General features: G+C 36.7%; 1 protein-coding gene across 2 annotated transcripts in view; it reads left to right on the top strand.

Annotated features, from left to right (window-relative positions):
• Nucleotides 1-25,399, top strand: part of NOX4 (NADPH oxidase 4) — a 149,381-nt gene that overhangs the window by 67,579 nt on the left and 56,403 nt on the right. For both annotated transcript variants that reach the window (XM_004271881.3, XM_033431916.1), the window contains one exon: nucleotides 11,791-11,851. In XM_004271881.3, coding sequence (XP_004271929.1) covers nucleotides 11,791-11,851 — 61 coding nt within the window. The remainder of the gene's footprint in view (nucleotides 1-11,790; nucleotides 11,852-25,399) is intronic.

Below are 25,399 nucleotides of genomic sequence, written 5' to 3'. Positions count from 1 at the left end.
CTGTTTTTGTAAGAGGGAAAAGAGGTGAACTGTACTGCTGCCTGGAAATGAATTTGAGTAAAGCAAAAACATTTCTAAGCTAAATTTTACATTATGCTATTATGTTAATTTACTGTCTTTTCCTGCCATTTCCTTCTGTTTGGCACTTACATGTAAAATACATGCTTTTCAAGCATTTTCACTGGATAGTTTTAAGGGTTCCTTTGAAATAAAACAAAGCAAAACAAAGTGACTTAGGGCTTCCCTGGTGGCGCAGTGGTTGAGAGTCCGCCTGCTGATGCTGGGGACGCGGGTTTGTGCCCCGGGCCGGGAAGATCCCACATGCCGCGGAGCGGCTGGGTCCGTGAGCCATGGCCTCTGAGCTTGCGCGTCCAGAGCCTGTGCTCTGCAACGGGAGAGGCCACAACAGTGAGAGGCCTGCGTACTGCAAAAAAAAAAAAAAAAAAAAAACCAAAGAGACTTCCAATATGCCAATTCCCACTAAAATTGTATACACATCCCATCTTTGTCAAGGATAATAGTACCTACTAATTAAATGCCTAAACAAACTTTGAAAATATTATATTATTTAGTTCTATATTTCTATGTGATGTGTACTGTTAACTCTCTATGATACAGAATATAATGTGACTCAGAAATATTAGATAGCACACAACTAATTAGTGGCACAGGTGAGATAGAAACACAGACTGCCTGGCTGAAAGGTGTATTGTCAGCTATTCGGTCCTGTCTTTCTCATGCCTCACCACCTAGCCATGTTCAGGGCATTCATATTTCTAAAACTCCTATTGCTCTTAGACATACTTGTTGGAGTCAACAAAAAAGAATTACCATTTAAAAGAGAAATTTATGAAACTATAAAAATGTATTTTCAAGAGAAATATGAAGTTGAAAGTTTTATATTGCCCACACTACTAAGCTCTTCAAATATTGTGGGGAGTTGAAAGTCAAATTCCCCTGTTAGAAAAGTCTAATATTTACTTTAATATATTGTGTCAGTATAAGGAAAACTCAAATCTATAAAATATCCATTGATCCCAGATTCAGTAGCTTGAATTTCACCTCATTTTTTAAACAGAGATGAAGCTTTTACAACTGAAAATAACAAAAAAAGTTGGTGCAAAGATAAGGTACAGAAGCACTATAATATTTTTCATAATCTCAGTCAAAGTAAGGCTAAGTTTTGACTACTGATTTAATTAGGAACTCAAAGGTTGACTTTTCATTGCTTAAAGTGCTTCAACATTTCTTATACTTGACACTGACTTTCTTACACATGGAAGCCATGCTTATTTGGTGGGTGTTCCCAGAAAGTTGTGATTGTTTTCTGCGGTAACACTTGCATTCTCTCAGGGTGTAACCAGCAGGAACGTTTGCTGACAAAGGTTGTTGGAGATCAGAGGCTACTGTACAGTATTAGACCATAGATTTTGGAATCCTGGACAGCTGGGATTGGAGACCTGAATACCCCACTTATTAGTACTGTGACCTTGAACAAGATAACTAACACACTTACCTTTGGTTTACTTCTTTATAAAACATGGATAATAATAGTAACTTCTCTATGAAGCTTTGAATATGAATTAAAAAGATATAATCAAGCTAAGCAGGGTGCTTGGCACACAGGAGGTTCTCAGTCAGTTAGAAGTTGTTTCTGTTGTTGTTGTTGTTTTTCTCACTCCAATCCCACAATTAAAAAAAATTTTTTTATTGGAGTATAGTTGATTTACAACGTTGTATTAGTCTCAGGTGTACAGCAAAGTGAATCAGTTATACATATACATATATCTACTTTGTTTTTAGATTCTTTTCCCATATAGGCCATTACAGAGTACTGAGTAGAGTTCCCTGTGCTATACAGTAGGTCCCTATTAGTTATCTATTTTATATATAGTAGTGTGTATATGTCAATCCCAATCTCCCAATTTATCCCTCCCCCCGGCTTCTCCCCTGGTAACCACAAGTTTGTTTTCTACATCTGTGACTCTATTTCTGTTTTGTAACTAAGTTCATTTGTACCTTTTTCTTAGATTCCACATATAAGTGTTGTCGTCTGATATTTTTATTTCCAATAATGAGTGGACAATCAAAACAGGATTAAACTGATTTTTTTTTTTTTTTTTTTGCTTCCTTCTCCAGCATGCAATAACTAACTAAGCTCTGGCCACAGACTGGTTTAGAAACAGTCATTTGGGGGACTGATGATTTGCCTCTTGTGGTTTACTAGTCCGTGGGATGAAGGATGTTTCAGGTTGGGTTTCCAGGGAAACAGACTGGGAGTAGAGATTTGCGTGCCAGAGGTTTGTTGGTTAGTGTGCTCAGATCAACACCTGGTAAGGAGTGAGGGACTAAGGAGGCAAGGCAGAAGTTGAACTGTGATATAGTCTCCACAGAGACCTCAGCAGCTCACACAGGAGAGCTACAGGTAAAATGATAGTTCAGAGTTGTCCTGTCTTGAAGTCAGGAGGTCAAATCTGTGTACTCCCAAATTACAGTCATTGGGTTTGACCCTTAGACATGGGTGGGGAAGCGTTTGTCTGTGGATGGCAATTCCTGGGGAGGGTCTCAGAAGTAGCTCTCAGCAGTCAGCACTTTCAGCAGCTGGGAGATTGGGGAAATGAGTGTTTTAATACTGAAAATTGGGAAAAGGGAGAAGGGACGAAGACCTGAACAGGGCACCACAGTTTCCACTACACACAACACTTAGATAGATGTATTTAAATTTATATATTTATATACATTTATATACCTATAAATATATAAAAGGTGTATTAAAATATAGCTTTTGTGAGATAATTCTATTTTTAAAACTTAAACTTGAGACACATATAAATTCTAATAGTTTATCTAAAGTTATTGAACTTTAAAAATTTGTAGTCCAAACAGCAGATTTACTTGTTTCTTTGCTGTGAGGGAAGGAGGTATCTAAAACATAAATTGTTTAAAGGATCAAAAAACCAAAGTAACACAACTGATGACAAAGTTGGAACCAAAATTCAAGTTTTCTGATTCTTTTCCTTCTTTAAACCTTTATTGACTTAAAACCTGGGTAGATTTTTCTTTTCTTTTTTTTTTTTTTTTTTTGACTATGTAGTTGATCTCTTAAAGTGTTTTCTAGCTGTGCTCTGTAATTACCAAACTTTGGATTTTCTACCAAAACAAATGTATTAAGGTATGCTCTCATCTAATTTGATATGTAAATCAGAGATGATTTTAAAAAGCCAAACTTAAGAAAGCATGAAACCTACTGTTTACTACAGAATGTAACATCTCTTTGTATTTAACTGAGGTAGATATTATTTATGTTTATTAATATTTTTCATGGATTCTCAAGTAAAGAATGCAGAATCTGCTTTTGTATAGCAGTAATTGATTGAAGTTTGAATAAATATCTCTGTATCCTTTCATTATTATTTTTATTCAGAAACACACGTGCTTTCCTGACATCTGTATTTTAAGTTGTATGATTCATTATTTTTAAACTTGGATAACCTGATTTCACATATTTTTCCATGAGTCACAGGAAAGTCTAGTTGTTAGTTTGTTATTGTCTGTACTTTTACATAGCATGCCTGCACTTGCCATCGTTTTTCTGATTTTTGTTTTTCATGTCTCAACCAGTCACTTTGGGAATAGTCCTTCCAGTTTTCAATGAAAACCAGACAAGAATGGCCATGGATTTCTCAAGACTGGCAAACTATTTTTGTTATTATTTGTTTAATTCCATGGGTTTAAATATAACCAGGAAGTCTGCATCAGTTGTTTTGATCTTGGGTCTTGATCTCATCTATTTAACTCTTAAAAATTACTTTTCTCTAGGGTTTCACAAATCTTTTGCTTGGACAATTTAGAAACTCAGCTGGGATGGATGATACATTAGCAAGGCAACAATGTGTCTTAACCATAGAGCAGGCACAGTGGTGGAAATTGCTCCAGAAGGTCACTAATGTTCAGGAAACTTAACAGGGCATCTGAATTCTCTGAAAATTAGACATTATCTAACTGCTCTAGTTTGACTTTTTTCCAGGTGAAAAGAAAATATTCCTTCGGTGCCTAATGTGATCCTGCATGATAAATATGAACTTAAATAGGTCAATGTATTCAGAGCAAACCTGTTGTTTAATATTAAACTTGGTTTATTCAATTGGTATTTTTGGATGCCTCCTTTTACCTAGATACCAAAGAGAAGATGATCAATAAAAGTTCCTTTCTTGACTTAATATCTCCTTTCTGCTACTTCCCGATTTCTCAGTTCTTCCTTTCCTCTTATTCTCTGTTAAATCCACCAACTTTGCCCATACCACTCTACTTAAACATTTCCGAGGTCAACAGTGACCATGTTATTGCTAGGTCCAAGGGTCATTTCGCAGTCCTCAGTTGGACTGACCTCTCATCTCCATTTGGCACAGCTGATCTCTTGCTTTATCGATACCCTGCTTTCATTGTGCTTCCAGGACATCCGCTCACCTGGTTTGTCTCCTAGGTTTCTGGGTACTTTTACTCGGTCTTTCTTTCTTCGCTATTCCTTGTCATCCCATGACCTCTAAATATCAGAACACTCCAGTGTCCATTCCTTGAACTACTTTTCCTCCAGCTAAATTCATTTCTCTGGTGATCTTTCCTATTGATGTATCCGTATGCTATCATCTCCCAAATTTATAGTTCCGGCCCAGACCCCATCTCTGAAATTCAGGATCCTGTGTCCCATCGTCTACCAGGAACTTCCACTTGGATGTCTAATAGACATCTTAAATTAACATGTCTAAAATTGAACTAACCTTTGGCCTTCCAACCTCTTCCACCCACCATCTTCTCCCACTTCAGTTAATGCCAACTCAGTTGTCCATGTTGCTCAGGCTGAAAACCTGAACATCATTCTTGACTTTTACCAGTTTTTAAAAATATAGGCAAAAATCCATCCACAAATTTTCTTGGCTCTACCTTCAAAATATGTCCACCATTTCCACCGTTGCCACACTGGTCCAATCTACTACCATTGGATAGCCTCCTGACTCCTCTGCATCTGTCTGCCCTTACTCAGCTACCATTTTTTTTTTTTTTTTACATCTTTATTGGAGTATAATTGCTTTACAATGGTGTGTTAGTTTCTTCTTTATAACAAAATGAATCAGTTATACATATGTTCCCATATCTCTTCCCTCTTGCGTCTCCCTCCCTCCCACCCTCCCTATCCCACCCCTCTAGGTGGTCCCAAAGCACCTAGCTGATATCCCTGTTCAGCTACCATTTAATCTTAACAAGCTGCCAAGGTGATTATTTTGAAATGAAAATCAGATTATGTCATTTTTCTGTTAAAAAAACAGGCAGTTTTCACCTTGAGCTATACTTGATATCTGTTGACTTGTATCTGCGTGAGTGTGTGTGTGTGGGGAGGGGTGTGAGTGGAGAAGGGAGATCAGAGGTCAGAGTGTCTGGAATAGACTAAGGAAAAGGAAGGATCGTAGGAAATAATGTCAGAGAAGTCATGAGGAGTCAGATTATGTAGGGTTTATATGACACTGCAAGGGCTTTGGTTTTTACTTTGAGTGAGGAAGGAGCCATTGGGTGGTTCTGGGTAGAGGAAGGACATGACTTGGCTTAGTTTTTAACAGGAGTGCCCTGGATGCTATGTTAGGGTTAGATGAAGGGCAGAGCAGAGAGACCAGTTAGGAGGCCGTTGTGGTCATCCACCTGGGGTATGATGCTGCTTGGACCAGGATGGTGACAGTGGAGCTGGTGAGAGGTATCCGGTTCTTCATATATTTGAAAGAGTTAGCAGGATTTCTTGATAGACTGGGTATGGAATGGGAAAGAAATACAAGAGTTAGGGTTTTTATTTTATTTTATTTTTTTTCTTTTGTTTTTTGGTCTGAGCAACTGGAGCTGCATTATGTGAGATAGGGAGGGCCCTCCCTATCAAATTCTCATCTACAAAAGCTCTCATTCTGATGAGAATTTGTAGAGCCCAGTTTGGGATATGTAAATGTGATATGGCACTTAGTCTACTTTTATCAAATATTTCCTGAGCAAATGAATGACATCTCAGCCCTACTTTCCACTGTACAGACTATTCCTGTATCTTGAGCCCTTTTTGTCCCACCTCTACTTGTCCTACTTGTGTTTGGATTTGTGGGAGTGTAGCTGCCTGGCTTGTGCTTGGGGTGAGGTAATTTGGGGGTCAAGTTATCCCATATACAGACATGAACACATTTCTTCTCTTTTTTAAAATGATAAGTCCAACCTCAGCTTTCTTCTGTTGTCTGTGAGGTCTCTGAGACCTAAGTTTTCCCAGTGAGGTGTGAGAAAGATGGGTTTGCTTCTCAAGGTGATCCCTTTTCTGAAGGTTGTGCGATTTCAGCTTTGGAATTTTTTCCAGTCAGTTCCCAAACCACCATGTCACCCACATTTCGTCTTTCAAAATGTGTTGACACCTCTCTATTGTTGTTATCATTCCCTGTGTTACCTTTGATATTGCCATGTGTATTTTTATATTCATAAATTGTTATCTCAGTGTTTTGGTTTTTTTCTTTTGAGGGAGCTGAGATAAATGCACATATTCCATTGTAGTTAGCAAAAATCTCACTTACATACTTTTCCAGGATCTTTCTGTTTAATATTTAGCATTTTTTTCATGAAACTATACAAGTAAACACTTTTTCCTTCAAGTAAACCAGTAAATATTGAAATGTTATATTTGTCAAAACGTTTAGAGTCACGATGTTGCACTAATTGTGATGGATTTTGCACTCCTGGCACATTATCTCCTCTCTTACTTTTAGAACAATCCTCATTTGTGAAGTTACATGAGCTCCTAGTATAGTCTGTGAAACTTTTTAATACTCAATACATGTTTGTTGAATGTTTGAATAAATTGTAGAAGAATTGCCCATTGTTGAAGTCCTTATTCATTCTCAGGTTAATTCTCCAATATTTTATTAACTGATATTTGAATGCCTACCCAATAAGGGTAAGATGCTATGGAATATATGATAATGATTTAGAAATAGTTCTTGATTTCAAGACACTTATAGTATATTAATACTGGAAAAATTACACAAAATTAAAGAGGTAAACTGTAATAAAGGGCATAAAAGTCAAATAATTTGGAATTTCAGAGAAGAGAGGGATTTTTGTAGCATGGGAAATCAAGATTTCTTCATGAAAGTGGTAGCATTTGAGATGGGCCTTAAAGAATTACCGGTGTCCAATATGAGAAATGGGAATGAAGTCATTCTAAATGAGTATACTAGTAAGTGAGAAAACGAAGAGACAAGAAAATATATTAGTTGATCTATGTTGGCTTAGCTGAATTAGAGTGAATCAAAGAGGAAAAATGGGATATAAAATTGGAAAGAATTTGGGACAAATGTGGTTGGTCAGAGACCGTAGGAAAGAATGTTCGTGTTTTCTCATAAGAGGATACGAAAGGTTAATCAATAGGAGATTGCTGTGATCAGACGTTTTCTTTGGTAATATTATTTGAAAGGACTTGAAAGTTGATTGAATGCTGGCAGGAAGAGAAATACCTGGTATTACTCTGAGATTTGAACCTCTGTTCTGGTGGGATGTAGTTTCCATGTCCAGACCTAGGGGAATTAGAAGGAGAAGATAATTTAGGAAAGAAGAGAACAGCAATTTTAGATATATTACATTTAGAGCGAATTTCAAGTAGAAATTATCTAGCAGGCATAGAAAATGTGAAACTAGAGCTTTGGAAAAGAGGGTTAAAAATAAAGACCTGACAATAATGATTAAAGAACATCATATTCTGTGATCATTTTCTCTGGTTTAAGAAATTTGTTACATTGAAAATTTAATATTTACCATAGTAACATCCATTTTAGAATTATTTTTATTTATTGTTGCAAAGCTCTTGATTTAAAATAAACACATTGTGGCTTTTAAATTCATTTTCCGTGTTGAATAAATTCTTGTGCAGTGACATCATTTTTACATTTTGTTCTCAAATGTAAGATGATTATGTAATATCTGTTTATATTTTTGTGGGACTGTTATAAAATCATTAGTCATTTGAGCACATTAAAAATCCAATGCCATTTTGAACAAATAATTTGAAAGAAAAGGTTGTTTTTCTCCAGGATATCAAAGTACACATTCCTCCAGGTTTCTTGCAAATTCTGTCATTCTATTTTCTTCTCCTTAAACTAGGTGATGAGTATTCTGCTACTTATATTAAGGTCAGTAACAGCCAAACTCCATTCTCTTCATCTAGGAAACTTAAGTGAGACTAAAGTAAGACTCAGGAATGTTTTAATGTTTATATTTTAAATTAAACTTTTAAAGTATGTAAATTTATAAACATTAAAAACCTTAATAATAAATTTTAAAAATAGATGTGTATGAGATGAGTTATTTTCTCTGTCTTCAATTTTACTTCCCAGAAATTAATATTCTTAACAATGTATCATATAGTCTCATCAATGTATTTGTGTATAAAGGAAAAACACTAATATCTGTTTTTTAAATTTTATTATTTATTTATTTATTTATTTATGGCTGCATTGGGTCTTCATTGCTGCACGTGGGCTTTCTCTAGTTGCAGGGAGTAGAGGCTAGTCTTCATTGTGGTGCGTGGGCTTCTCGTTGCGGTGGCTTCTCTTGTTGCGGAGCACGAGCTCTAGGTGTGTGGGCTTCAGTAGTTGTGGCACGTGGGCTCAGTAGTTGTGGCTCTCAGGTTCTAGAGCACAGGCTCAGTAGTTGTGGTGCACAGGCTTAGTTGCTCCGCGGCATGTGGGATCTTCCCGGACCAGGGCATGAACCCGTGTCCCCTGCATTTACAGTTGGATTCTTAACCACTGTGCCACAAGTGAAGTCCCCTAATATCTGTTTTAATTTTAAGAATGTGAACTTTACTACATGTCCTACAACATATTTTAACTGAAAATTTGTCATTAGCATATTTATTTTTAATGTTCTAAGAGAAACAATATAGCCAGAGATATGAATACTTTATTATTTCTTCCCTTTGAGAAGTTTTCTAAACACTTAAAAAGATAGTGAAACAACATTAAGGAATCACTACACTGTGCTTTAGACAACATTAATGAATCTGAACATTATAAAATGCAAAGGTACTAAAATGTGATTCTAAGATTTTCAGTCATTGTTTCAAACCACACATGGTGAAGTCATTCTGTGTGCTATTCTATGCAAGCCTCCTTCAAATCTGGGGTGATATGACTGGGCAAAGACTCTGTTAAAATCTGTCTTCTTCATTCCTAGCTAGTTTGAGGAAGTATCAGTAATTTATAAAGGCATCATTCCCAAGAGTTTGAGAGGAACAATATTGTGTTCTACCTGTTCACAACCAGATCAACCTTAAAAGCTATCCTGATACATTTGGCCAACACTTAGAAGAAGGAGGTTTATAGGCTCCTACAAGGCCTGAGGGAATGTTAAACATCATATGTAATTATCTTTTACAATGTCTGCACTGAAAGAATAGAACAGAGATATGAATATTTGGCAAAATGTACATTTTCCTTTAGAATACATTATAAGATTAACTCAAGCCAGATGCGTACTCAGGCATACAAAGACTAACTTTGTTGCTCCCTATTCTATCTTCTTGGCTTAGATCTACTTTTCATAACCTAAGATTTAGTTCACAATAAGGGAAACATCAAGAGACATGGGAACAATCAGATTGGTAGCTTGGAACTCTGTTGGGATTCTTGCTTTCTGGCAGCTACAACTTTTACAGCATAGAGGCTCTGGCCAGCGTTAAGTACTGATAGTACGAAGTAAAAGTGGTGGTGGGTTTTTACAGATCACATCATCTTATTTGGAGATTTACTAATGACAAAACATTGCTCTTGGAGTTATTAAAAACTAGAATGTAAATTAAATAATTAAATGTTAGATTGAGAATTATAAATGAAGTAATATTTTAATAGTATAAATAATATTTAAGTAATATGATTTTTATATTCTTTTCATTTATTTCAATATTTTAAACTACAGTTAGTAGTAATAATCCTATTAGAAACACTGATTGTGAAATAGTGGTTTGGAAATTCCATGTTACAATAAATCTCAACCCTGAACATGTGCTTTTTAGTTTGTTTATGATTTGTCATGAAGAAATGATTAATACCTAACTTTTTATTTAGTGTTTTCACTGACCTCCAAGCTACTTATCTTCTTTGATGAGCTGTTTACATATCTCCATGGTGTCTTCACCTTCCTTTATTTCTTTTCCTTAGAGCATCCCTATGTGACCTACGTTAATTAGTCAACATAGTGAGCTCGAGGATCTTCAACTTACTTCATGTAACCTATTCTCTATCACAGGGCCCTCAGAGCCACTGGCATAGTCTTTCACCTGTGCTTTAACTTCAGCCCATATTTCCCCTTAATTCATATTGTTGTACATTGATTCCACTAATTTTCAACAAATCCTTTTTTTCCCTCTACTCCATTTGACTTCTCATGCAATCCTTAGCCATTTTCCATATCTTTGCTTTAGTGGAGACAGTGGCCTGCCATAGTTACGAACTGTGTAGGCAGACAAACCCAGACCCAAATTCTGTCTTGGGCAAGTGATTTTTTTTTTTTCCTTTTTTAAAATTTTTATTGGAGTATAGTTGATTTAAAATGTTATGTTAGTTTCTGCTGTATAGCAAAGTGAATCAGTTATATGTATATATCCACTCTTTTTAAAGACAAGTCACCAGGGTTATTGTGAGCTTTTAGAAATGAGGCACTTAGCCCTGCCCTTGGTACATGATATTCAATGAACACTGGCTAGTCACATGCAGATGATCCCTTACCCATAACCCTTATGCTAGATGTATTTTCGGAATTCAGAATTTTGAGGGTTGTAAAAGGTATGCATAATTAATATATTACCTAAGATGTCTAGTAGGATATGAGGCAGCATTCTTAAACAAATGGGTATTTCTGTAGGAAAATAGTTCTGTATGAACTTTTATACAGAAGTATTAACCTCCCATCATTACCTTCCCATCAATTCAGGTCTGATAGTGCCACCAAATGTGTTATGAAAAAACTCATTTTTGAAAATCTCTGAATTTTAGAATTGTGGAAAGGGATTGGGATTCTGTAAAATAAAGGGAGATACTGCATTTTCTTATTGTGAACTAAAAATTATTCTCTCATTTTTACTGTGTGGCTGTTTCCTATATTTGCTAAACATGGGACCACAGATACTTTTTCTTACCTCCAGTACCACAGCTTACTCCCCTCCTCAGGTACCCTTGCCACTTTACTCCAGATTTCTTCTGAGAATTATGGGAGGGAATGAAATAAAACTCTTTCAGTAGGAGTTTCTTCACTGGACACAGAAAATTCAGGTCACATTGATAATTCTTTTTTTCATTTCCCCGGAATTTGTTAGGATGTGAATCGTATCAGAATATCTGCAAAGAAAAAGACACCAAAATCATTAGTCTCCATTTCTTCCTTCGTGGTTAAAAGCTGTGTCCTCTTAAATATTTTAACTCAAAATATATTTAAGTAAGATTTATGCTTAGATGTAATATACTAGCCGTTTTAGACTATGTGTATTTTTTGTTTTATATAATAAATATGGGCTTTTCGAGAAACGTATAATGTCTTATTGACTGGTTGGCATTGCTTTTTTTCTCCCACTAATGAGGATCTGTATAGATTTTTTTTAGTCCATTCCTTTCCATTTCTTATTGATTTTGGAGATTTGCTCTGAGAATAAAAGTAGTAATTGAATCATACTCTGGTGCTACATAATTATTATTCAGAATTGACTCCAGTATTTATTTATTTTTTTAGTGTCCTACTGAAACCAAAGCAACATTTGGGGTCCACCTTAAAATAGTAGGAGACTGGACAGGTATGTAGAACATAAAGTTTTAAAATATATGCTTTGAAAATAATGGGTCATACAATAATGTTGATGTCTTAGTAGTGGAATGACCAGCACGTATAGAAATGTGTATGTGTTCTCAAGCTGTTGTTTTGTTTTCCTTCTTTGCTTGTACAGTTTTAACATTCATGTGTTTTTTTTTTCTTCTGTAAGATGCATTTTTGGAATTGGAATACCTTGGATATCAGTAATTGTTAATAGTGTGTTGTTCATGTGATTGTAAATCATAGATTTCTACCTGCCTGTCAGATGTACTGGAAGTAGTGGGAACACTGAAATGTCTTTTAGAAAACGTCATTTTAAAATTAGTGGTTGGTTTTACTTTCAAAATAATCAACACCTGGGATTGAGATCACACAAATCTTCCAGTTCTTACATGATTGTCTGCGTGGTATTATCTATATATATAGCAACTCTACAACATCTTTTGAATAGTGGTCATTTATAATAGCAGGTCTGTTGGTGATGTTTTACTCTTTTATTGATAATTTTTTTTTTATTATCTGAAAGGTGCATTGTATTAAGAGTTCTGAGTAAATAAACATTATTCATTCTTATATTCCCTTTGCCCAACAGAGTGACTGACAAGTGAGTGCTCAGCAAACGTTAGCTTGTTGGCTGGTTGTTTATTTTGGCTATTCAAAGGAAAGGATGCAAATGTAAATAAAAAATAATTTTGAATTGAATGCTAAACTAGGAGTTGGTTTGTGAAAACTATACAGAATCAGAAAAAGGCAGATTCAGTGTAATCTCGGGCAATAAGAGAAGTTTCACAGAGAAGATAAAATTTGAGCTGAACATTGAAAATCAGACAAATGAAGAAAGAAGAAGGTCATTTAAGTGAAATCCACAGCACTGTCAAAAAGCAAGGAAGGTAATGATTAAACCTTATTTGAGAAGTGTGAGTCAGTCAGTCTAGCAGAAGCAAAGATATTGTTCTGGGGAGTAGTGTGGAAAAACCATTTACGGTCAGCATGGTAAAGATCTTGAATGCCTTGACAAGGTGTTAGAACAACTTAGAGATGTTAGGGAATCTTTGAAGGATTTGGAGCGTCGTAATGTACATGGTATTGATAACTTGGTAGTTGATTAGATTAGGATCAAGGGAAGACTTATTGGTACTGGAAGGCAGAGGAGAAGGAGTCAACAAAGGAGTGAGGATGGAAACTGAGGACTAGAAGAAATGTATTTGCAAATGCAGCTTAAGAAGTTAGTATTGGAAAGGGGGGGACTAATTGTTGTAAAAATTAGGAAAGGACAAGATGTTATGTAACAGGGAAGAGATATTTTAGAAAGGACAGTGAAAGAGCTTATCTTATACAGTTAAATAATAATAGTGTGTATAAAATCCTTTGTCTCTAAAAAGAGCAGTCAGCTTGGAAATGGAGATGAGAAGAAAATGGGGAAAATATGCAACATAGGATTTAATGGGCAAACAAAGAAACTAATCCAAAGATCTTTGAGCAGTGATGACCTATTTGGAATCATGAAAAATCAGGCTTAAATTCATATTATTCATTTGATAGCTTTCGAAAGAGATCCTTGTAGTCCATTGTTAGAAGAATACTGGTGTAATATAGAAATAGTAATTCTCATAAGCCCAGAACTAGTTGATATAATAAAAATTGTTTTGCACTGTTTGGCAAATAAAGAATGAACTGAAATTCTTCTCTGGTAAGAATCCCAATATAGTAAGAATTAACTTCAATAATGAATGGTAATTGATAGAATTCTATATCTGAAGGGTAACAAGCATAATGAAGTCATAATTTAATTCATCAGGTTAAGCAGAAAGTTCATCAGGGCTTTTTTTTATTTTTATTTTTTAAACATCTTTAATGGAGTATAATTGCTCTACAATGGTGTGTTAGTTTCTGCTTTATAACAAAGTTAATCAGCCATACATATACATATATCCCCGTATCTCCTCCCTCTGTCATCTCCCTCCCACCCTCCCTATCCCACCTCTCGGTGGTCACAAAGCACCAAGCTGATCTCCCTGTGCTATGCGGCTGCTTCCCACTAGCTATCTATTTTATATTTGGTAGTGTATATATGTCGATGCATCTCTCTCACTTCGTCCCAGCTTACATTTCCCCCTCTCCGTGTCCTCAAGTACATTCTCTATGTCTGTGTCTTTATTCCGGTCTGGCCCCTAGGTTCTTCATAACCATTTTTATTTTTTTTTAGATTCCATATATATGTGTTAACATACGGTAATTGTATTTCTCTTTCTGACTTACTTCACTCTGTATGACAGACTCTAGGTCCATCCACCTCACTACAAATAACTCAATTTTGTGTCTTTTTATGGCTGAGTAATATTCCATTGTATATATGTGCCACATCTTCTTTATCCATTCATCTGTCAATGGACAGATGTCTGGGCTATTGTAAATAGAGCTGCAATGACCATTGTGGTACATGACTCTTTTTGAATTATGGTTTTCTCAGGGTATATGCCCAGTAGTGGGACTGCTGGGTCATATGGTAGTTCTATTTTTAGTTGTCTCAGGAACCTCCATACTCTTCTGCATAGTGGCTGTATCAATCTGCATTCCCACCAACAGTGCAAGAGGGTTCCCTTTTCTCCACAGCCTCTCCAGCATTTATTGCTTGTAGATTTTTTGATGATGGCCATTCTGACTGGTGTGAGCTGATATCTCATTGTAGTTTTGATTTGCATTTGTCTAATGATTAGTGATGTTGAGCACCCTTTCATGTGTTTGTTGGCAATCTGTATATCTTCTTTGGAGAAATGTCTATTTAGATCTTCTGCCCATGTTTGGATTGGGTTGTTTGTTTTCTTGATATTGAGCTGCATGAGCTGCTTGTAAATTTTGGAGATTAATCCTTTGGCACTTGCTTCACTTGCAAACATTTTCTCCAATTCTGATGGTTGTATTTTCGTCTTGTTTATGGTTTCCTTTGCTGTGCAAAAGCTTTTAAGTTTCATTAGGTCCCATTTGTTTATTTTTGTTTTTATTTGCATTTCTCTAAGAGGTGGGTCAAAAGGATCTTGCAGTGTTGTATGTCATAGAGTGTTCTGCCTATGTTTTCCTCTAAGAATTTTATAGTGTCTGACCTTGCATTTAGGTCTTTAATCCATTTTGAGTTTATTTTTGTGTATGGTGTTAGGGAGTGTTCTAAATTTGTTCTTTTACATGTAGCTCTCCAGTTTTCCCAGCACCACTTATTGAAGAGGCTGTCTTTTCTCCATTGTATATCCTTCTCTCCTTTGTCATAGATTAGTTGACCATATGTGCATGGGTTTATCTCTGGGCTTTCTATCCTGTTCCATTGATCTATATTTCTGTTTTTGTGCCAGTACTATACTCACTTGATTACTGTAGCTCTGTAGTATAGTCTGAAGTCCGGCAGCCTGATTCCTCCAGCTCCATTTTTCTTTCTTGAGATTGCTTTGACTATTCAGGCCAAAGATTCAGTGTAATCTTTTACACTGAATCTTGTTTTTCCAAGATTCCAAACAAATCGTGAAATATTTTCTAGTTCTGTGAAAAATGCCATTGGTAGTTTGATAGGGATTGCATTGAATCTGTAGATTGCTAGGGGTAATATAGTCATTTTCACAATATTGATTCTTCTGGTCCAAGAACATGGCATATCTCTCCATCTGTTTGTATCATCTTTAATTTCTTTCATCAGTGTCTTGTAGTTTTCTGCATACAAGTCTTTTTTCTCCTTAGGTAAGTTTATTCCTAGGAATTTTATTCTTTTTGTTGCAATGGTAAGTGGGAGTGTTTCCTTAATTTCTCTTTCAGGTTTTTCATCCTTAGTGTATAGGAATGCAAGAGATTTCTGTGCATTAATTTTGTATCCTGCTACTTTACCAAATTCATTGTTTAGCTCTAGTAGTTTTCTAGTAGCATCTTTAGGATTCTCTATGTATAGTATCATATCATCTGCAAATAGTGACAGCTTTACTTCTTTGCCAATTTGGATTCCTTTTATTTCTTTTTCTTCTCTGATTGCTGTGGCTAAAACTTCCAAAACTATGTTGAATAATAGTGGTGAGAGTGGACAACCTTGTCTTATTCCTGATCTTAGAGGAAATGGTTTCAGTTTTTCACCTTTGAGAACAATGTTGGCTGTGGGGTTGTCATATATGGCCTCTATTATGTTGAAGTAAGTTACCTCTATGCCTACTTTCTGGCAGGCTTTTATCATAAATCGGTGTTGAATTTTGTCAAAAGCTTTTTTTACATCTATTCGGATGATCATATCATTTTTCTCCTTCAATTTGTTAATATGGTGTATTACATTGATTAATTTGCGCATATTGAAGAATCCTTGCATTCCTAGGATAAACCCCACTTGATCATGTTGTATGATCCTTTTAATGTGCTGTTGGATTCTGTTTGCTGGTATTTTGTTGAGGATTTTTGCATCTGTGTTCATCAGTGATATTGGCCTGTAGTTTTCTTTTTCTGTGACATCTTTGTCTGGTTTTGGTATCAGGGTGATGGTGGCCTCGTAGAATGAGTTTGGGAGTGTTCCTCCCTCTGCTATATTTTGGAAGAGCTTGAGAAGGATAGGCGTTAGCTCTTCTCTAAATGTTTGATAGAATTCTCCTGTGAAGCCATCTGATCCTGGGCGTTTGTTTGTTGGAAGATTTTTAATCACAGTTTCAATTTCAGTGCTTGTGATTGGTCTGTTTATATTTCCTATTTCTTCCGGTTCTGTCTCGGAAGGTTGTGCTTTTTTAAGAATGTGTCCATTTCTTCCAGGTTGTCCATTTTATCGGCATAGTGTTGCTTGTAGTAATCTCTCATGATCCTTTGTATTTCTGCGGTGACAATTGCTACTTGTGCTTTTTCATTTCTAATTCTATTGATTTGAGTCTTCTCCCTTTTCTTCTTGATGAGTCTGGCTAATGGTTTATCAATTTTCTTTATCTTCTCAAAGAACCAGCTTTTAGTTTTATTGATCTTTGCTATTGTTTCCTTCATTTCTTTTTCATTTATTTCTGATCTGATCTTTATGATTTCTTTCCTTCTGCTAATTTTGGGGTTTTTTGTTCTTCTTTCTCTTATTGCTTTAGGTGTAAGATATGGTCATTTATTTGAGATGTATCTTGAGGTGGGATTGTATTGCTATAAATTTCCCTCTTAGAAATGCTTTTGCTGCATCCCATAGGTTTGGTTTGTCATTTTTTCATTGTCATTTGTTTCTAGGTATTTTTTGATTTCCTCTTTGATTTCTTCAGTGATCTCTTAGTTATTTAGTAGTGTATTGTTTAGCATCCATGTGTTTGAATTTTTTACAGATTTTTTCTTGTAATTAATATCTAGTCTCATAGCGTAATGGTTGGAAAAGACACTTGATACTATTTCAATTTTCTTAAATTTATCAAGGCTTGATTTGTGACCCCAGATATGGTCTGTCCTCGAGAATGTTCCATGAGCACTTGAGAATAAAGTGTATTTTGTTGTTTTTGGATGGAATGTCCTATAAATATCAATTAAGTCCATCTTGTTTAATTTATCATTTAAAGCTTGTGTTTCCTTATTTATTTTCATTTTGGATGATCTGTCCATTGGTGAAAGCGGGGTGTTAAAGTCCCCTACTATGATTTTGTTACTGTCGATTTCCCCTTTTATGGCTGCTAGCATTTGCCTTATGTATTGAGGTCCTCCTATGTTGGGTTCATAAATATTTACAATTGTTATATCTTCTTCTTGATTTGAGCCCTTGATCATTATGTAGTGTCCTTCTTTGTCTCTTCTAATAGTCTTTATTTTAAAATCTATTTTGTCTGATATGAGAATTGCTACACCAGCTTTCTTTTGATTTCCATATGCATGGAATATCTTTTTCCATCCCCTCACATTCAGTCTCTATGTGTCCCTAGGCCTGAAGTGGGTCTCTTGTAGACAGCATATATACAGATCTTGTTTTTGTATCCATTCAGCCAGTGTATTCATTTTGGTTGGAGCATTTAATCCATTTACATTTAAGGCAGTTATTGATATGTATGTTCCTATTACCATTTTCTTATTGTTTTGGGTTTGTTATTGTAGGCCTTTTCCTTCTCTTGTGTTTCCCATCTAGAAAAGTTCCTTTAGCATTTGTTGTAAAGCTGGTTTGTTGGTGCTGAATTCTCTTAGCTTTTGCTTGTCTGTAAAGGTTTTAATTTCTGTGTCAAATCTGAATGAGATCCGTGCTGGGTAGAGTAATCTTGGTTGTAGGTTTTTCCCTTGCATCACTTTAAATATGTCCTGCCACTCCCTTCTGGCTTGCAGAGTTTCTGCTGAAAGATCAGCTGTTAACCTTATGGGGATTCCCTTGTATGTTATTTGTTGTTTTTCCCTTGCTGCTTTTAATGTTTTTTCTTTGTATTTAATTTTTGATAGTTTGATTAATATGTGTCATGGCGTGTTTCTCCTTGGATTTATCCTGTATGGGACTCCCTGTCCTTCCTGGACTTGATTATTTCCTTTCCCATATTAGGGAACTTTTCAACTATAATCTCTTCAAATATTTTCTCAGTCCGTTTCTTTTTCTCTTCTTCTGGGACCCCTATAATTCGAACGTTGTTGCGTTTAATGTTTTCCCAAAGGTCTCTTAGACTATTGTCAATTCTTTTCATTCTTTTTTCTTTATTCTGCTCTGTGATAGTTATTTCCACTATTTTATCTTCCAGGTCCCTTATCCATTCTTCTGCCTCAGTTATTCTGCTATTGATTCCTTCTAGAGAATTTTTAATTTCATTTATTGTGTTGTTCATCATTGCTTGTTTGCTCTTAATTCTTCTACGGCCTTGTTAAATATTTCTTGTATTTTCTCCATTCTATTTCCAAGATTTTGGATCATCTTTACTATCATTACTCTAAATTCTTTCTCAGGTAGACTGCCTATTTCCTCTTCATTTGTTTGGTCTGGTGGATTTTTGCCTTGCTCCTTCATCTGCTGTGTGTCTCTGTCTTCTCATTTTGCTTAAGGGGTGTCTGTGACCTTATTATGATTTTAGGCAGCCTCTCTGCTAATAGATGGGGTTGTGTTCCTGTCCTGCTAATTGTTTGGCATAGGGTGTCCAGCAGTGTAGCTTGCTGGTCATGGAGTGGAGCTGGGTCTTAGCGTTGAGATGGAGATCTCTGGGAGATCTTTTGCCATTTGATATTACATGGAACCAGGAGGTCTCTGGTGGACCAATGTCCTGAACTCGGCTCTCCCACCTCAGAGGCACAGGTCTGACACCCGGCCGGGGCACCAAGACCCTGTCAGCCACCTGGCTCAGAAGAAAATGGAGAAAATAAGAAAGAAAGAAGAAGAAAATAAAACATAATAAAATAAAAAGTTATTAAAATTAAAAATTATTAAAAATAAAATTTAAAAATTAATAAAATGTTAAGTAAGAAAGAAGAGACCAACCAAACCAAAAAACAAATCCACCAATGATAACAAGCACTAAAAACTGTACTAAAAAAAAAAACAAGCGGACAAACAGAACACTAGGTAAAATGGTAAAAACATAGATATATAGACAAACTCACACAAAGAAGCATACACGCACACAAGATCTATAATCCTCCCAATGCAGACCACTAGCGTTCTCAGCCACACATGCACTTATAAATGTTAGTCACTGGCTTCACCTATACGCTTGTGTGAAGTTTGCGTGACATGGACATCTTCTTAGTAATCTTCCAATTACTGGCAATTTTCAAGTACACTGAAGAAGATAAAACACGTGGCAGGCGAAGCAATGGTCCCCCAAAGACACGGACATCCAAATCCCTGGCATCGCCTGGCTGCTGTGCAGCGATGGGGACCCGGAGCCCCATTATGGCTTATTACTAGCTATTGTTACTGAGTTTCTTCATAAAGTTATTTTCTATTGTCAGTGGCTCATTAAAATAAATGATTATCTGATTATCTCATCATTTATTTCAACCTTCTCTATTAGGAACACTTAATAGTTTTAATTTTTTCCTCTTTTTTAATATACAGTGCCATTGAGGGAGAAACAAGATCATTCTCTTCAGAGAGTTCAGTTCCAATTAGATGCTTTTCAATTAATAGACTTTCTTGGTTGTTGACTTTAAATATTTGTTGATTTGGAAAAAAATGTCAGGCATTCATGCAGAGAACCACTAAATAGTTCTGCCACTATCTGGCACTTTAATTCAAAAGACGTTTTAGCTGTCTTAAAAAAATGGAATTATAATTATGAAAGGAAAATTGGGAATATCATTGCTGAAATCAAGGGTTATTGGGTTTTTATTCTAAAAGAATTGCTTATTAAGTATTAGTATTAAGAGTAGTAAGTATAGAAAACACCAAAGAGATGCTTAAGAAGTTGAGTATCAAAGGCTTACTTCTCTAAACTGACTGAGAGATATTTTACAGTGACTATTTCTTCCCTGAAATATGTTCTGCCTGGGCACTTCTAAAGAACAGGTTTAATACCACCTCATGGGTCTAATGTAAGACTAATCAGCTACACCGAGCTGTAGAGTACCCAAGAAGCAAATGAAGCAGCCAGAAGAAGAGACCTGTAGTGACCTGAAATACACTTCTTGTTGTTGTTGTTGTTGTTTCTATGACTAGCAAATTATAATGGTCATATTTGTGGAAGATAACATTTAAACTATGTGTAATTTGGGGTAATAGTCAAATGTTTATTAAGCACTTACTCTATGCCAGACATTGCACTAGTCTCTGGAGATACGGTGCTGACCAATGCTGTGTTCTAACCAGTAGAGACCTCCAAGAAACAAAAAAGCAAATCAATACATAGTGTGTTAGTGATGAGTGCTATGAAGAAAAATAAAGAAAGGTAAGGGAGTAAGAATGATGAAGGGTGGTAGTGCTATTTAGATAAGGTATTTAGTTATGGACTTTCTGAACAGACATCTAAGTAGATGAGGGAATAAATCAGGTGGATTTCAGAAAGAAGTGTGCTTAGGCAAAGGAAACAGTAAGTGCAAAGTCCCTGAGGTGGTGGTAACTTTGGATAGTCAGGGAACTGCAAGGATCCCAGTGGGGCTGGAATACAGTCAGTGAAGGGGGATAGTAGCGGAAAATGAGATCAGAGAGGGGAGTTGGGGATCAGACTCTGTGGGTTACAGGAGGACTTGGATTTTAATCTGATTGAGATAAAAGGCATGACTTTGAAGTCTACATTTGAATGATTAGCTATTTTGTTCTAATATATACTACCTAGTGTTTTCCAACCCAAGGGTTGTGTGTGTGTGTGTGTGTGTGTGTGTTTTGTTTGTTTGCTTTGTTGTTTCAAAAATAATACTGAGTTTAGGGAGAAGGAGGAAAAGGGGATACTTCTGAGCACTGTAGAAAACATATCAAAAAAAAACCAAACAGGTCAAACTTTTTTGGTGAAGGGGGAGGTGTATCATCATTTCGAGATACCTCGCCTCAGTGGTGGTTCTATCTTCTGCCATATGGGGCTGGTTTATGGGTTCTGGTAGCCTCACCTACACCCTATATCCCACTAGCTTGTATGGATGGTAGTAGCTTCCTGCTACTCTTTGGATTTCTCCCCTATCTTTAATATAGCCTCCCAATTCTTACCTCACCTGAGTTCCTTACAGCAAATTCCTTTCAATTAAATCATATAGAGCCCTTCCTGGTTTTGGCTGGACCCAGACTTAGAAGGTCAGCAAATCCTCTCTGAACAAACCATTGAATCACTGAGAGGAGTGGTGTATGGGAAAGGTAAGAGAAAGTGTAAAAGTCCTGAAGCCGTCAAATGTTTACGTTCAAGGACCAGTAAGAAGTGCAGTGTTGCTGGAACTGAGTAAGTGGAAATGTTATAGGGAATAAAGTCTGAGAAATACCCGTGGACCAGACATGATAGGCATTTGCAGACTTCAATTTTATTATAAATGTTATGGAGAACCATTGGAGGATTTTGATTAGGGGATGACTCATATTTTAAAATGGTAATTCTGGCAGCTATGTAGAGAATATGTTGGGTGAGTCAAGAGTGGAAATCAGGAGATAAGTTGAGAAGCTCTTGCTGATGTCTAGACAAGAGGAAATGCTGGTTACGCATAGGGTGATAGAGACTAGGTCTTGAAAAGTGGATGTATTTTGAAGGTGTATCTGACAGGTTCTGTGGACGCATTGCAGGTGGAGTATAAAAAAGTTAGGAATCAAAGATAACTCCAAGGTTTCTAGTTTCAGTAAGTAAGTGGACAGTGTTGCTGCTTATTGAGATATAGAACACTGTGGCATACTGGGGGGACAAGAGTAGACATTCAAATTTCAGTTTGTACATTTTAAATTTGAGAGGTCTAAACTAGAGATCTAAACTTGGGAATCATTAGTATCTTCATGGATTTAAATCCTTGAAGCTGGACAGGATTTAGGTGTTTTTCCAACTCCTTGTTTTATAACATTTTATATGCCCACTTTACATTCTTAAAATTCAGTTTACAGGTATTATATACACAAATGATTTATAAAAAAATCAATATATCTTAGTATAAAGGAGCTATGTAAATAATTTATAGTAAATGATTTACATTCAATATTTAAATTCTTAAGCATGACTACACTAGAAGTCATAAGAAATAGGTGACTTGTACCCACACACAGAATCATCATGAATAAAACAGTTCTAAATGCAGGCTCCCAATGCAAGTCAAATACTGTGAGCCCCAGTTCTTTTATGATGTGCTTTTCCAAAATGGTGAACATCTTTTGGTTAAGTTCTAGACACAATAGAGTACAATAGTATTTAGTTTACAGGGTAGATGCAATCCCAGAAATTCCAGTGCATATTTAAATCATGCAAAAACTTTGCATTTTTCATGTACGTGAATGTCCAGAAAGTCATTTAAAAAGCATATGGGGAGTGAGACAATTTCTTGTTGCACAGTATTCTCCACAAATTGCAGGATGTCTGTTGTCTCTGACCCCTACTCTCTAACCATCAGTAACTTCTCATCATCATTGTGAGACCAAATTGCCTGCACAAGCTCTCAAAAGTCCCCCTAAGAGGTGGTATTCTTCCATCAAGAGTAACTAGTTTGGGCTTCCCTGGTGGCGCAGTGGTTAAGAATCCACCTGCCAATGCAGGGGACACGGGTTCAAACCCTGGTCTGGGAAGATCCCACTTGCCGCGGAGCAACTAAGCCCGCGTGCCACAACTACTGAGCCTGCGCTCTAGAGCCCGCGAGCCACAACTACTGAGTCCATGAGCCACATCTGCTGAAGCCTGCGCACTCTAGAGCCTGTGCTCTGCAACAAGAGAAGCCACCGCAGTGAGAAGCCCGTGCACCACAACAAAGAGTAGCCCCTGCTCGCGGCAACTAGAGAAAGCCCGCGCACAGCAATGAAAACCCAACACAGCCAAAATAATAAATAAATAAACAAAAATAATAAATAAAATAAATAAATTAATTTAAAAAAAAAGAGCAACTAGTTTAAGAAATGTGTATAGATAGAGAAGAAATCTAACGCAGGACTGAGTCCTGAGGCATTTCAACACATAGAGCTCAGCAAAGGTGACTAAGAAGGAGTGGCCACTGAGGTAAAAGGAGAACCAGGCAAGTCTGAGTCCTGGCACCACAGGACAGTGTTTCAAAAATGAGGAATGGACCAGCTGAAACAAAGGCTGCTGAAAATCGGAGTAAAATGAAGGCTGAATTAATGACCTTAGGAATCGTGTTTTTAGTGGAGTGCTGGGAACAGAAGCCTGATTGAGGTGGGTTCAAGAGATAATAATAGTAGGAGAAGAACTGGAGATGGTAAGTATAGACAAATCCAGTGTGTTGGGGCCAGCTCCTATGAGCTCACTGGGTTATAGGGTGCTTATTTTCCAACTCTGTGTTCACTGAAGTCAAGTTTGATAGCTTTAAATCATCCACAATGTGAGTATTCATTCCATAGAAATTGAAAAACACCATAAGGTAGGGATTAAAAACATTTGTTAAAGACCTGTCTATTAAATATTTGCCAAAATATCTCTGGACAAATTCTAAGGAGTTGGGATATAAAATGAAGTAAAGAAATAGGGCAGTAGTTGAAGGGGTGGAGGATATAGGGACAAGGCACATATGAGTTTAGAGTACATATAAAATAAATATATATATGTATTTTATATATACACTTATATATTTAATGTGAACTATTATGTTTATATATGTCTAAGGACAATATGAATAATAAGATTAAAGTAGAGATGGAAACATTGATAATGCTGGAGAGATAGAGGTTATAATTATAGGAGCAAAGCCCATGAGGGTCTCCTAATGGGTTTCAGGAGGACTAGATTACAATGTACAAGTGGAGGCGTTGACCTCAGGTAAGGCAGCTGGGCAGTTCATGCTTTATAGGAAGACAAGAGAAGATGGTTATAGAGCATGGCTACTGATTGGTTGGTGGACTTGGAGTGAGAGGAATGGGAGTTCTCGTCTGATTCCTTCTGTTGTTTTCTTTTTTGAAATAAATTTATTTAGTTAGTTAGTTTTGGCTGCGTTGGGTCTTAGTTGCTGTGTGCGGACTTTCTCTTATTGAGGCGAGCAAGGGCTGCTCTTCATTGTGGTGCACAGGCTTCTCATTGCGGTGGCTTCTCTTGTTGCAGAGCACGGGCTCTAGGTGCGCAGGCTTCAGTAGTTGTGGCTCGCGGGCTCTAGAGCGCAGGCTCAGTAGTTGTGGCATGTGGGCTCAGTAGTTGTGGCTCATGGGTTCTAGAATGCAGGCTCAGTAGTTGTGGCGCACGGGCTTAGTTGCTCCACAGCATGTGGGATCTTCCCAGACCAGGGTTCAAACCCGTGTCCCCTGTTTTGGCAGGCGGATTCTTAACCACTGTGCCATCAGGAAAGTCCCTCTTTCTGTGTTCTTAGTGAAATAAATAGTAAGGTTTTCACTGAGAATGAGGAAGGGGGGAAGTACTTTGAATTTTGAGGAGAAGGAAGAAAGTGTAATGTATCACTTTAAATAGTAAATTCATGAGTGAAGCATGATGGCCTTTCTGAGTTGTGCCAAGAGTCCTACTGAGATATGTGGTCCAAAATTTAAAGTGATAGAAGTGAGAATAATTGTGAGTTTTTTCCTGGCATGGCCCACTTCTTCAGATTAGCTATTGAGCAGGTGGGGAGTTGGATTTAACCAGCATTGGTCCACTCCTGATTAAATTCACTATAGTTGTCACTTCCAATCTATTCTCTGCACTGTAACCATAGAAACTTCAAAGCATGAATCCGATTAAATCACTGCTTTGGCCTCAAACACATTAATAGCTTTCCATTGCTCATTGGATAAAGCAAAAAATCCTTACAGTGGCCTAGAAAGGCATCCCTGCTTGGACCCTGACCTACTCTTATCTTGATTCAGTTTTTTCTTCTCTGCACAAGAGCACCTTGGCTTTTCTGCTCCTTTTGTTTCCCTTGTTACCTCCCACCATATATATATCATGATCCATATACCCGTAATACCCTCCACCACTTCTTCCCACCCCTACCCACTTAGGTACCTAGCATCTTTAAATCATAGCCCGGGAGCCACTTCATCTGAGAAGCCTTCTAG

This window comes from Orcinus orca, chromosome 8 (genome assembly GCF_937001465.1).
Source record: "Orcinus orca chromosome 8, mOrcOrc1.1, whole genome shotgun sequence".
Lineage (NCBI taxonomy): Eukaryota > Metazoa > Chordata > Mammalia > Artiodactyla > Delphinidae > Orcinus > Orcinus orca.
Note: the sequence above shows the minus strand (reverse complement) of the source record. Positions and strands in the feature narration are given on the sequence as shown.